General features: G+C 38.1%; 1 protein-coding gene across 3 annotated transcripts in view; it reads left to right on the top strand.

Moving 5' to 3' along the window:
- Positions 1 to 4835, top strand: part of AASS (aminoadipate-semialdehyde synthase) — a 66907-nt gene extending 62072 nt beyond the window's left edge. For all 3 annotated transcript variants that reach the window (XM_061198677.1, XM_061198679.1, XM_061198678.1), the window contains 4 exons: positions 1388 to 1503; positions 2168 to 2256; positions 2767 to 2943; positions 4410 to 4835. In XM_061198677.1, coding sequence (XP_061054660.1) covers positions 1388 to 1503; positions 2168 to 2256; positions 2767 to 2943; positions 4410 to 4528 — 501 coding nt within the window. In that variant the 3' untranslated portion in view covers positions 4529 to 4835. The remainder of the gene's footprint in view (positions 1 to 1387; positions 1504 to 2167; positions 2257 to 2766; positions 2944 to 4409) is intronic.
- The last annotated feature ends 7300 nt before the right edge of the window (positions 4836 to 12135 follow it).

Genomic DNA, 12135 nt, shown 5'->3' with positions numbered 1-12135 from the left:
CAGCAACTTCTACCACTTGATTGCTCCCTCAGCCCTGAGCAGAGACGGGCTTGCTCTCTGCATTGTGCTCTGGGCTCGGCGCTTCTCTAAGTGGTGGCCCCATGACAGGAGTTAAGCTTGGGCCTCCTGAAACTGAGAAAGCAGGAGAGCTCCTGGTGGTATCGCAGAACTAGATTCCCAACGCCCGAATCCCATTAGTTCTTTTATTTGACCATTTGTAACCATGAGTAATCTGAGTTTTTAATTACTGAGTTTATGCCCATGTCTGTGTTGTATTAAAATCTAGAGCTTCCACTAACTGCCAGGAATTAACTTGTTACCAGCTGGTCATTCAACTTAAATTAATGTGCCCATATTCCAATAGAAATGCTAGAAATTTATCACAAAGAGAAAAGAATCAATACTGCTAATCCCATTAAGTGTCCCAAAGAAACTTGGGTATTCTGGTTAGCCAGTTGCTTTTAAATTCAGTTCTTTTGTGTATCTGAGAGTCTTTTCAATCTAAGTTTCAGATTTCATAAATTTACTTGTTGGACAGGAGTGAATAAATATCCATAGTGAATCTGATATTGAGGCAGTTTGATTGGGAAGGTTGGTGCAGGCATTCTTGGGGCTGGTCCCCTTGTCTTGGTAGCTACAGTCTAGAACAGGGGCTGGCAAACTTTTTTTTGGTAAAAGACCAGATTGTAAATTTTTTAGGCTTTTATGGGTCATGTGGTCTCTGTCAGGCTACTCAGTTCAGACTGCTCATAAACAAATGAGCATGGCTATGTTCCAATAAAACTTGTTATTTACAAAACCAGGTGGTGAGCTCAGTATGGCCTGTGAACTAGTTTGTTGATCCTTAATCTAGAGCATAACTTTTTCCTTGAGAGCCTGGAAAAAGTCTTGTTTAGAAATTAGAAAAAGCTATGACCACTGTTTAAGTGCTCTTCCTTCGAGATTTTATTATCTGCACAATCTTCCTCATTTCTTGAACCTACAAAAGAACTCTGGTTGCTACTAGCAACCACAGCAATAAGCCCCTTCCACTCTATCCTGGCCAAAATTGACTTCTGGATGGTGAGGGATAATGAGGGATAAGGTGATGGAGAGGACCTGCAAAGGTAGGCAATGTGATGGTAAATATGGTATCACCTTTTGGTATTGATTTGGTGTTATGACTCTTTTATTGCTGAAATATCATTCTGAAATACCATGCATTTATTGATGTGTGGGTGTGCAGATGTGTGTATGCACATGTGTGTGCCACAATTTACTATTTCTAATTATTTGTAATTTAAAATTTGAGGTTCTTTTGCGGTCCAATGTCTTAATAGGATAATTTCTCGACTCATTTTTTATTTTATTTGGAATTTAGAATTTGTATCTTTGTTTTTCTAACCAGAAAGAACTCCTCTGTGATCTAGTGGGAATTTCGTCCTCCTCCAAGTGTGATGTGCTTAAGGAAGCTGTCTTTAAGAAACTAGAAGGAGACAATACCCAGCTGGAGGCTGTTGAATGGTAGGTACCCACCAGTCAACCTAGAGCAAAATACTGGATCAATGATTACTTAGTGCTTTCTAGTCAAAGAAAAGTCAAGATAGAAGCAAACATTTTACACTGTTTTTGATTAATTTGCTGCTCTAACGTTGGCCTGTTGTAGAGAGATTACCACGTACCATGTTCATGTGGGGATAAAAAGTAGATAAAGCGAGAAATTCAATGGCAATTATAACTTGGGAAATACTTATTTTTGAGCAGCTTCACTACTCAGTTCCTGAGAAAGGTGGGATATTTTTTCTCTCCCGTAGGACATTCTCCCAGTCTTCCTTTAACTACTTTAAAACACTTATTCATGTGGCTGTGGCCCATTCTGCTGGTATCCTTCACGTGGGAGAACTAACCTGTAAATTAATCTCATGAAAAGCTTTGCAACAGTGTGTACTTACAATGCATCAGGTCTAGCTCCAGGCAACACTCCTGGGAGAGTCTGGGGATGATTCTAAAGGTTAAAACATTACTCTCATTATTATTGTTTTACAATAACTTGAGAGTCCTATAACGTGAACTGTCATCTTGTAATTCTGCCCTTTCAAGACAAAATCCAGTGAGCGTTCCCTTCTGCTTCCCAACTGAGCATATGTACAGGACTTGAACTAATGCAGCCGTCTCTCGTGCTTCTCAGGTTGGGCTTACTTGGGGATGAACAAGTCCCTCGGGCAGAGTCTCTCGTGGATGCACTCTCCAAGCATTTGGCCATGAAGCTTTCCTATGGTAGGCCGTGGGCTATTGGCTACACATCCCAGCAGAGGAATCATAAGAACCAGTGAATTAGACTGAAGGGCGGGAGCCACACAGTGGGAATGGGGAAAGAACACTTGGACTATTTTTCCAGAGGGGAGAATAAGAGAACTATTAAGTAAGAGTGAACTTGGGTAATATGGCAAAGGAAAAAATCATTAGTTTTACTTTTAATTTTTGACACATTAAGGAAATGCTGAAGGAGCGTTTTGGGAAGAAGCAGGGATGGCCTCTACAACAGCACCCTCGTGTCTGTAACCGGGTTATAGTGATTCCCACCTGGACAGAGGAACCTGGTTAGAGTTATCATTTCCTTGAATTTTTAATTTGGTCTTTGGGCTAAAAAGCAGTGTACATAATTGTTTAAGGATATACATAATGGGAAGGGAAACGACAGCAGAAGGGCAAGAGCAGGGGGATGAAGTACGATACTGGAGTTGTAATGATAGCGACATTTTAAACTGTATGTTTATTTATTTTAAGGCCCTGGAGAGAAAGATATGATTGTGATGAGAGACAACTTTGGAATCAGACATCCTTCTGGACATTTAGAAAATAAAACTATTGATCTTGTGGTTTACGGGGATGTCAATGGTTTTTCAGCCATGGCTAAAACTGTGGGGTTACCCACTGCTATGGCAGCCAAGATGTTACTTGATGGTAAGTTCTTTCATTGGGGGACCAAGTCTGTCTCCATATTATCTCCAAGTCATTCAGGGCCTGGATATCAAATAATTAGTCTCGAGTATGACACTGGCTTTCACTAAAAGTGAGCCAGTTCAGAAGATCTAAGGGCTGGCTGGGAGATTACCTTGTGATGAGTAAAAAACCTTGGCTTTGGAGTTAGACCTGATTTCTGTCCCAGCTCAGTCGCAAGATGACTGAGTGATGGGGTGCAAGTTACTTAGCTTCTCTGAGTCAGAGTTCCTTCATCTTTAAAGTGGGGACTGTCATGACTAATTCATAGGGTTGTTGTGACACTGAAGTGAAATAATACATAAAGCTTCTACCACATAGAGGGGTCCCCAGGGAATGTTAACTGCCTTCTTTTCTTTCCTTATTTTTTTGTATTTTGGGGGTAACACTGAAATAGCAGAGGGTATTCATTTCCAGATCTTCAAAAATATAGGCCTCATTTTATTAATCCTCATGTCTCAACATATTATCAATACTAAATATATATCTTGAACTAAATGAATTCAAATTTCAACTCTCCACTCTCCCCTTAAGCTGATGTTTGCATTCAATAAGCATTATCTCTGAATATAACACCCCATTTGGCCCCTGTGAAGGTGTGAGGGGAGTAAAAAACACCAAAACATATAAATGGGAAATAATGGGAAAAAAACCTACAGTATCATATTAGCTAATATCAAATTAAACCACCTACTTAGTTATTGAGGAACCAGAGCGAAGAAGTGATGAGGGATGAGGGCATCATAGTCTTTAAGGAAAGTGCCCAGACTTACTCTTTCAGCCACCCTAACAGATGCCAGTGCCCAAATAACCAGACTGGTTTTAATTTCATTCTGTTGGTGTTATGCTTTTTAAAAAATGACATCAGCAAATAAAGCAGACCAGTTAGGTTGACTTTACTTTCTTACTAGACTTTATTCTCTGATTTGGTAGTTAATGCAGTTAAGTGTATAAATTCAGACTCTGTCCCTAAGTCCAGCTGTGCTTTCAGTTAACCGCTTTTTCTTACAGTGTTGATTAAGTAATAATTTTTAAAAAATATTTATTTATGTATTTATTTTGGCTGCGCCGGGTCTTAGTTGCGGCACATGGGATCTTCATTGCGGCATGTGGGCTTTTAGTTGTGGCATGTGGACTTCTTAGTTGCAGCATGCGAACTACTAGTTGCGGCATGCATGTGGGATCTACCTCCCTGACCAGGGATCGAACCCAGGTCCCCTGAATGGGGAACGCGGAGTCACCCACTGGACCACCAGGGAAGTCCCAAAGTAATAATTTAGTAGGGGACATTTAAGCTGCTATTTAAAAAAATCCCTAGGCCTCCAACAATTTGTTGACTCAAAGTTTACTACTGTATGGAGACTCTTGCTGTAGAAGTTAACCTTTCATACCACCTTTAAAATGGTAACTACAAATTAATTTTCTTCCAGGTGAAATTCAAGCTAAAGGCCTCATGGGGCCCTTTTCAAAGGAGATCTATGGACCAATATTAGAGCGAATTAAAGCAGAAGGCATTATGTATACTACACAGAGCACAATCAAACCATAATTGAGAATTATATTTTGTTTTTATCTTCCCAGCCAACACAACTCTGAACTTTTATGCAACAAACATGCTTGCTAATGTGATATTTTAAAACATAAAGCATGATATGTTTTGATTAAGTCAATACAATGGTGTTTTTGAAATATAAATCTCTATTTTAATATGAAAACATTTGGAACAAGAGATGCTGGTAATTACCAGGGAACTTTAATAATTCTGTCATGTATTTTTTCATGTGTATGTAAAAGTGATAATGATTGTACTACTTGTTAATTTATTATGCAACTTTTTTCTTACAAGAATATATTTTCTGATAATTAGCAGATGAAGTTTTATCTTTTTAGTAAGAAAAAAATTTCTTCATGCAGCTTTATTTTTCTTTTGCTTTTATTTTTCAAACTGATTCAGTTGGATGCTTTTAGATTACCAAAGCTTTGCAATAATGCTATTTTATGCCTTTTTGTAAAATTATGATTCATTTAGAAAGTGACATTTCTTATAGCTTTCTTTTAATGTTTGGAAAAGGAAATAGGTGAGACTAAGTCAAAATCCACATGATCACCTCATTAGGCACAGGAAAAGCATTTAACAAATCCAACATGCTTTTATGATAAAAACACTCAACAAACTAGGAATAGAAGGGAATTCTTCAACCTGATAAAGGGCATCTATGAAAAACTCATAGCTAGTATCATAGTTAATGATGAAAGACTGAAGGATTCCCCCCTAAAATCAGAAACAAGACAAGGATGTATACTCTTGCCATTTCTATTCACCTTGTACTGGAGGGTATAGCTGGGGCAATTAGGCAAGAAAATGAAATAAAAGACATCCAGATTAGAAAGGAAGATGTAAAACTATCTCTAATGTTATACAAAGAAAATTCAAAAGAATACTCTAAGAAAACGTTAGAACTAATACATGAGTTCAGCAAAGTTGCATGATACAGGATTAATATTCAAAAATTGATTGTATTTGTATACAATATCAATGAATGAAGCAAAAGTAATATTAAGAAAACAATTCTAAGAAAAAGTGTAAAATAGGAATAGATTGAGAGTCCAGAAATAACTCTTATATTTACAGTCAATTGACTTTTGAAAAAGGTGCTAGGACAATTCAATTGAGGAAAATAATCTTTTCATCAAATTGTGCTGAAACAACTGGATATCCACATACAAAAGAATAAAGTTGGACTCCCTACCTCACAGCACATATAAAAATTATCTCAAAATGGACCAAATACCTAAATATGAGAGCAAACACTATAAAACTTTTAGATGAAATCATAGGTGTAAATCTTTATGACCTTGGATTAGGCAGTGCTTTCTTAAATAAATGACACCACAAGAACAAGCAATGAAAGAAAAAAAATAGGTAAATTGGGTATCATCATGATTAAAAACTTCTGTGCTTCCAAGAATACCTCAAGAAGGCAAAAGACAACCCACAGAATGAGAGAAAATGTTTGCAAATCATATACCAAGTGAGAGAAGAACTTGTACTTAGAATAGGTAAAGAACTACTATATTCAAGAAAAAGTCAAAGAGCCCAATTACAAAAAACGGAAAAAGGATCGGAATTAACAGTTCTCCAAAGAAGGTATACAAGAGGCCAATAAGCACATGCTTATTGATGCTTAACATACATTAGCTATGAGGGAAATACAAATCAAACCTACAATGAGATACCACTTCAAAGTCACCAGGATAGCTATTGTGAAAAAATAATAACAAGTGCTGGTGAAGATGTGGAGAAGTTGGAACCCTCATAAACTGCAGGTGGAAATATAAAATGGTACAACTGCTTGGAAAAACAGTTTGGCAGTTCCTCAAATGGTTAAACATAGAGTTACCATATGATCTCCAGTCATTCCACTCTTTGGTATTAGAGAAATGAAAATATGTCCACACAACAACTTGTAAACAGATGTTCATAGCAGCATTATTCATAACAGCCAGAAATCAAAACAAGTCAACTGCCCATCAAATAATAAATGAATAAACAAAATGTGGCATATCCATACAATGGAATATTATTTGGCAATTAAAAAGAGATTAAGTACAGATACATGCTACAACATGGATAAACATTAAATGAAAGAAGCCAGGCATGAAAAGCCACATATTGTATGATTTCATTTGCTTGAAATGTCCAGAATAGTCAAATATCTATATGGAGAAAGTAGATTAGTGGTTGCCTAGGGCTGGGGGGTTTGAGGGCAAGTGGGAGTGACTGCTAATGAGTTTGGGGGTTTTTGGGGGGAGATGAAAATGTTGTAGAGTTGATTGTGGTAATGGAGGTGCAACTCTGTGAATATACTAAAAATCACTGAATTGTGCACTTTGTGTGAATTGCATGCTGTGTGAATTATGTATCAAGATGTACAAATAAAACTTTTTTCTCCTTGGAGGAAAGAAATGTTTCTCTTTAGGGATATAACTTAAAATTTCTGAGGGGCTGTGCTCATATTCTGGCATAGGAAACTAATTCTGCCATCGAAATAAGCAGGTATTATATGTGGGACATATGGCAGTTGAGAAAGCATCTATGCTATTGGAAAAGAATCAAAGTTGATTACGACCTGGTCCCACCTGCCAAAAATATCAATAATGGAGATCAATAATCTATTAACAAGTAAAGACATAACTGTTATGGCAGTTTTTTGTTTTTTGTTTTTAACCACAACATTGATTTTAACATAATCAATTAGGAAATAACACTTGTGTCGCATTGATTCCACCCCCAGTCTGGATGAGCACCCAGATGGCATGGGAACTAGGGAACCAGCACCTTGGGTGGGAGGAGGAACCCACTGAGATAATATAATAACTAGTTTGGGCTTTAACTGAGTGATAAAGGAGGTATGATTGAAGGAGGTGTGTCTAACGTTAGTGCTAGAAAAGGAAATGTCAGTAAGCTTGAGTAAAGATATATAGAGTGAAACACTGCATTGGCTCTCAGTAACAAGTTTTCTACCGGAAATTTCAATAGTAAAGGTGGTGGTGGTAGGATCTGGGTATGGATGGGTAGATTATACTGTACTTAGAAGCGTATGGCCCCTGAACCACAGTTTGTGAATCCCTGGTCTAACCATTTTGGTAGACTTAATGCTCACATCTTCCAGGTCTTTCTGCCTTTTTTGGCTTCCTCCGGATAATACTGATATTTATATTTCCAGCTTTCCTCATCCTAGACTCATGAGACACTTAGAAATTTCTCTGAGAAGCAGTGTGATTAGTTCTACAACATACTAGCTGTTTCCTTTTCCATAAACTGAGGACAACAGTAATTCACAGCATGGTTATAAAGTTTCTGAGAGAATGTAAGAGAAAAGCCTGAAACCTAGTAGATGTTCAAAAACACTAGTTTTTTATTCTGCAATAACTCTTTTGCAATAACATTTTTGTTTGCAGTTTATGTTAAAGATAATGCAATTTTACCTTTGAGGTTTTTTTCAATCTTTTGGATACACTTGGAAGACTCCTCAGGATCCATGCTTCTCAAACAAGCCATTGAGATATCTGCTCCATAAGGAGAATTGTAAAGTGATTGTAGAGAAGAAAGGGCCAAAATTATCATCTGGCCAGGCTTCTGACTTTACAGAAGAGAAAATATGCCTCACAAAGTTAAATGAAGTGAATAAGAAGTGTTCTGGTTACTCTCACTGTGGAACCAGCTACCTCAAAATGTAATGGCTTAAAACAACAGTTATCTATTTGTCCGTCAAGCTGCAATTTGGGCATGGCTCAGTGGGAACAGCTTGTCTGTGCCCCCCATGGTCTCACTTGGCTGGGAGATGGGGGATCCACTTAAAGACAGCTTGTTCCCATGCTTGCAAGTTGGTTCTAGCTCAGGTGGGGCAGTGGACCAGGACCTTGGTTTCCTTCCACATGTATCTTCCATGCATGGGTTTGTCAAAGGATAGTGGTGCTCTTCTAAAAGTAAACATCCAAGGGAATCAGGCAGATGCTGTGTTGCCTTTTATGACTTAACCTCAGAAATCACGTAGCATCACTTTCATTGTAGTCACAAGTCCATCCAGATTCAAGGCAAGGGACCATAGATCCACCTCTCACTGGGATAAGTTTCAACAAGTCACATGTGGGCTGAAAGCTGTTGTTGAGCTATTTTTGGAAAATACAATCTGCCACAGGAATGCACCCCAGAAGGAGAGTGGCATGTAGGTGGATTCTGTGAATATACAGTAAATGACCCCAGTTATCAATTTTTCCTCATTGGCCTTAGTTATTTTCTAACCATTTCATTTTTTTTCTCCAGGTGGTTCTTTGAACATTTTTATGTATCCTGTGAGATTAGAACTAGACATACTGTATAAACAAAATGTGGAATGTTTTTCATTTACTCTCTAAAACGCCCAAGAAATGTGCTTTTAACTTCCCGAGTCCTTTAAAACACTTACCTGAAGTAAAGGTGCTATAAGAGACTTCTCTAATAGTTTTCATTAGGAACCTTAATGCTATAGTTTTCAATACACACCTTCATTAAACAAGTTAGCAGCAAGGAAAAAATTACTTGCATCGGTTCATTTCTCCATGTGGATAATTCAGAACTAAAGCAACTCCCCCAGGATTGAAGCAAGAAAATAGGAATCTGAGAAGGTAATGTCCAAAGCTTCAGAGGAAAGGATTACAAATTAGCATATTCGGGAAGTTTTTCAAAGGTCAGGCTGTATGTCTTGAGCTGCTTAGAATGTGTCCCAGGTGACAGGCTGATTAGGAGTTTGTTATTGTGTACGTAACAAGAAGTGTCAATCTCACACACAGTTTTTCTTACTCCCACTTCCAAATCTTATTTTTTCTTTTTAAAAATGATTACCTTAAAAAACTTGTTAACTTTAATGCCAAGGATGTCCAGATTTTTTTTTAATATATAAGTTTATTTATTTATTTTTTTAATTTTTGGCTGCGTTGGGTCTTCGTTGCTGCACGCGGGCTTTCTCTAGTTGTGGAGAGTGGGGGCCACTCTTCGTTGCAGTGCCCGGGCTTCTCATTGTGGTGGCTTCTCTTGTTGCAGAGCACACGCTCTAGGCGCGCAGGCTCAGTAGTTGTAGCACGTGGGTTCAGTAGTTGTGGTCCACGGGCTTAGTTGCTTCGCGGCATGTGGGATCTTCCCGGACCAGGGCTCGAACCCGTGTCCCCTGTGTTGGCAGGTGGATTCTTAACCACTGCGCCACCAGGGAATTCCCGGATGTCCAGATTTTTAAAACCAGTGTAGTGTGTTTCATTTATATGCCTTAACATTAATACCACCTACTCTAACACACCAATATTGTACTAATGAGGAGGAAACCTCTAACATACAAGAATATTTTGCCATTAGCCAGTGAGTGGATGATAATCAATCATGATTTATAATAATAAAAGTGTTTTTGTTTATTTTGACAAATGTGTATATTTTTCCCACTTTCCCTAAAAAGTTCATTTTAATTCAATAAATACTTAGTATTTCTGATTCTATGTGCTATTTATGAATGGAATTCAATTCTAAGAAACTAAAATGTATCTGCTTATAAAGGGTTCTTATTTTCTAAGTGTTGTCTATTAAAGTCAGATGCTAACAAATTAGGGGTTTTCAGATGAGAAATGTGAAAATTAAGTAAGAGTCCTATGGTGTAATATTGAGTAGAACATGCACATATTAAATATTTGTATTAATTTGATATGAAGAAGCAGCTGCCATAAATTCTCAGGTAGTATCAGACTGAGAACTATGATGGACTATATATAGTTCCGGTGCATTTAGCTAAATAGATGGATCATGCTCGTCTTTAATACCTCTCTGCAGATTGCAAAACCGCTCTACGTGATTTAATAGTGGAGATAAAGTCTGTATAGAGCACCATTTTTCAATTGGGCTAATTTACAAAGGTGCTACAGAAAAAGAAAATGGGTCAAAATTGATACGTTTATTGTATGTTGAGGAACACTACCAATAGAGTGTCAGGTTTCCCAGGATCATTAAAGAGCTTTTTTGTCCTAGGTACAACAAAACAAAACAACCCCAATTCATTCATTAATTCACTCCTTATTCATTCATTTATCTAAAATGTAGTGAGTGTTTTTAATGTGCCCAGTCCTGTTCTAGGTGTGGAAATACAGAGGTTTACAAGAGCCAAAGTTCCTCTCCTCATGGAGCTTAGATACTAATGGGGTGGGGGTGGGGGGACAGACAACAAATATAAAATATGTCAGGAAGCAAAATGCGCTCCGGAGAAAAAGCAGGGTAAGGAGACGGGAGGGCCTGGGGTGAGGGGCTTGCGGAGAGGGGGCCCGACATTCAGCTGGCACACGCGGGACACTGAGCCAGCTCAAGTCCCTTCCAATGATCAGTGCTAAATATTTTGAAGATCTTCCTTAGGAGGAGGCGGATGCTGCTTCCTACAGGCCGACTGGGGAATGCTGCGCAAAGAGATGTTCGAGCAGAAGCCTGGACCCAGGAGTGGAGCCCTAAGACTCCAACACCTGAGCAGTGGGCGTGTAAACTGTACAACTCTTGGAAAGCCAAAGGGTATTAAGACACATAAAAATATTCAGTCTTCTCGCCAACTGGCACTTACAGGAATTGGTACTAAGGAGACATCCTAAATATGGTAAAAGACTTTTACATAAAGAAATGTTTATCATAGTTTTGTAGTTTAGGAAGAATTTGAGAAGAGCCTAAACAGCTGACATCACGAAAATGATCACAAGAGCCCCGGTACATCATGAGGGCAGGTTCCTCCACCCTGGTACTACCGACATGCTGTGCTGTACGATTCTTCGTTGCGAGGGCTGTCCTGTGTATTTCGGAATGTTTAGCAGCATTTCTAGCTTCTGCCCAGTAAGTGCCAGCAGCACATCCCCTTCGGATGCGAAAACCAAAAATGTCTCCAGACACTGCCAAATGTCCCCTGGGGCGCAATACTATCCCTGTTTGAAAACCACTATACAAGATAGAATATTATACAGTAACACTGATAGATTTATAAATTACGTGTAATAAAAATGCCTATGTAACAACATGAAAGGCAGCATAAAAATATATTCATAACAAGGCCACAATTATGTAATAAAACAATGTGTGGATAAAAGCTGTGAATGCAATAAAACTATATGAAACTTTGGTAAAGGATATAAATAATTGGGTAAGACTTATGAGGCTTACTTACGAGGCTTCATTTATTTTCACTTCTCATAATTGATTATTGTCTCAGAGTTAAGCTTCATAAGATGAGGAAAGATTGCTATATCTGACAGGATTGTCTTTTTTATTGGTTTCGGGGTATTTTTATTAGAATTTGTCTATAAAATACTTGATTATCATACCTGCACTTGCAACATTACTTTCTCTTGGAAGAGACTCTACAAGGCACCTCACTAATAAAAAAACCATGAAGGAAAAAAAAATTCTATATCCCTTCAAAGGCCATTTGTTCCTGGGACAAAGGCAAATGGAAAAATAGAAAAAATAATTGTGACATGGACTCATTGTTCAGATTAGACTTTGTGGGTTATGGGGAAACAAAACTGTAAAACAAGAGGACTAGGAGACAAGGCTAGAAAAGCAACCAAGGAATCAAAATTAACCTTCTGGCCTTCCTCCCTGGG

This window comes from Eubalaena glacialis, chromosome 8, assembly GCF_028564815.1.
Source record: "Eubalaena glacialis isolate mEubGla1 chromosome 8, mEubGla1.1.hap2.+ XY, whole genome shotgun sequence".
NCBI classification, from domain to species: domain Eukaryota; kingdom Metazoa; phylum Chordata; class Mammalia; order Artiodactyla; family Balaenidae; genus Eubalaena; species Eubalaena glacialis.
Note: the sequence above shows the minus strand (reverse complement) of the source record. Positions and strands in the feature narration are given on the sequence as shown.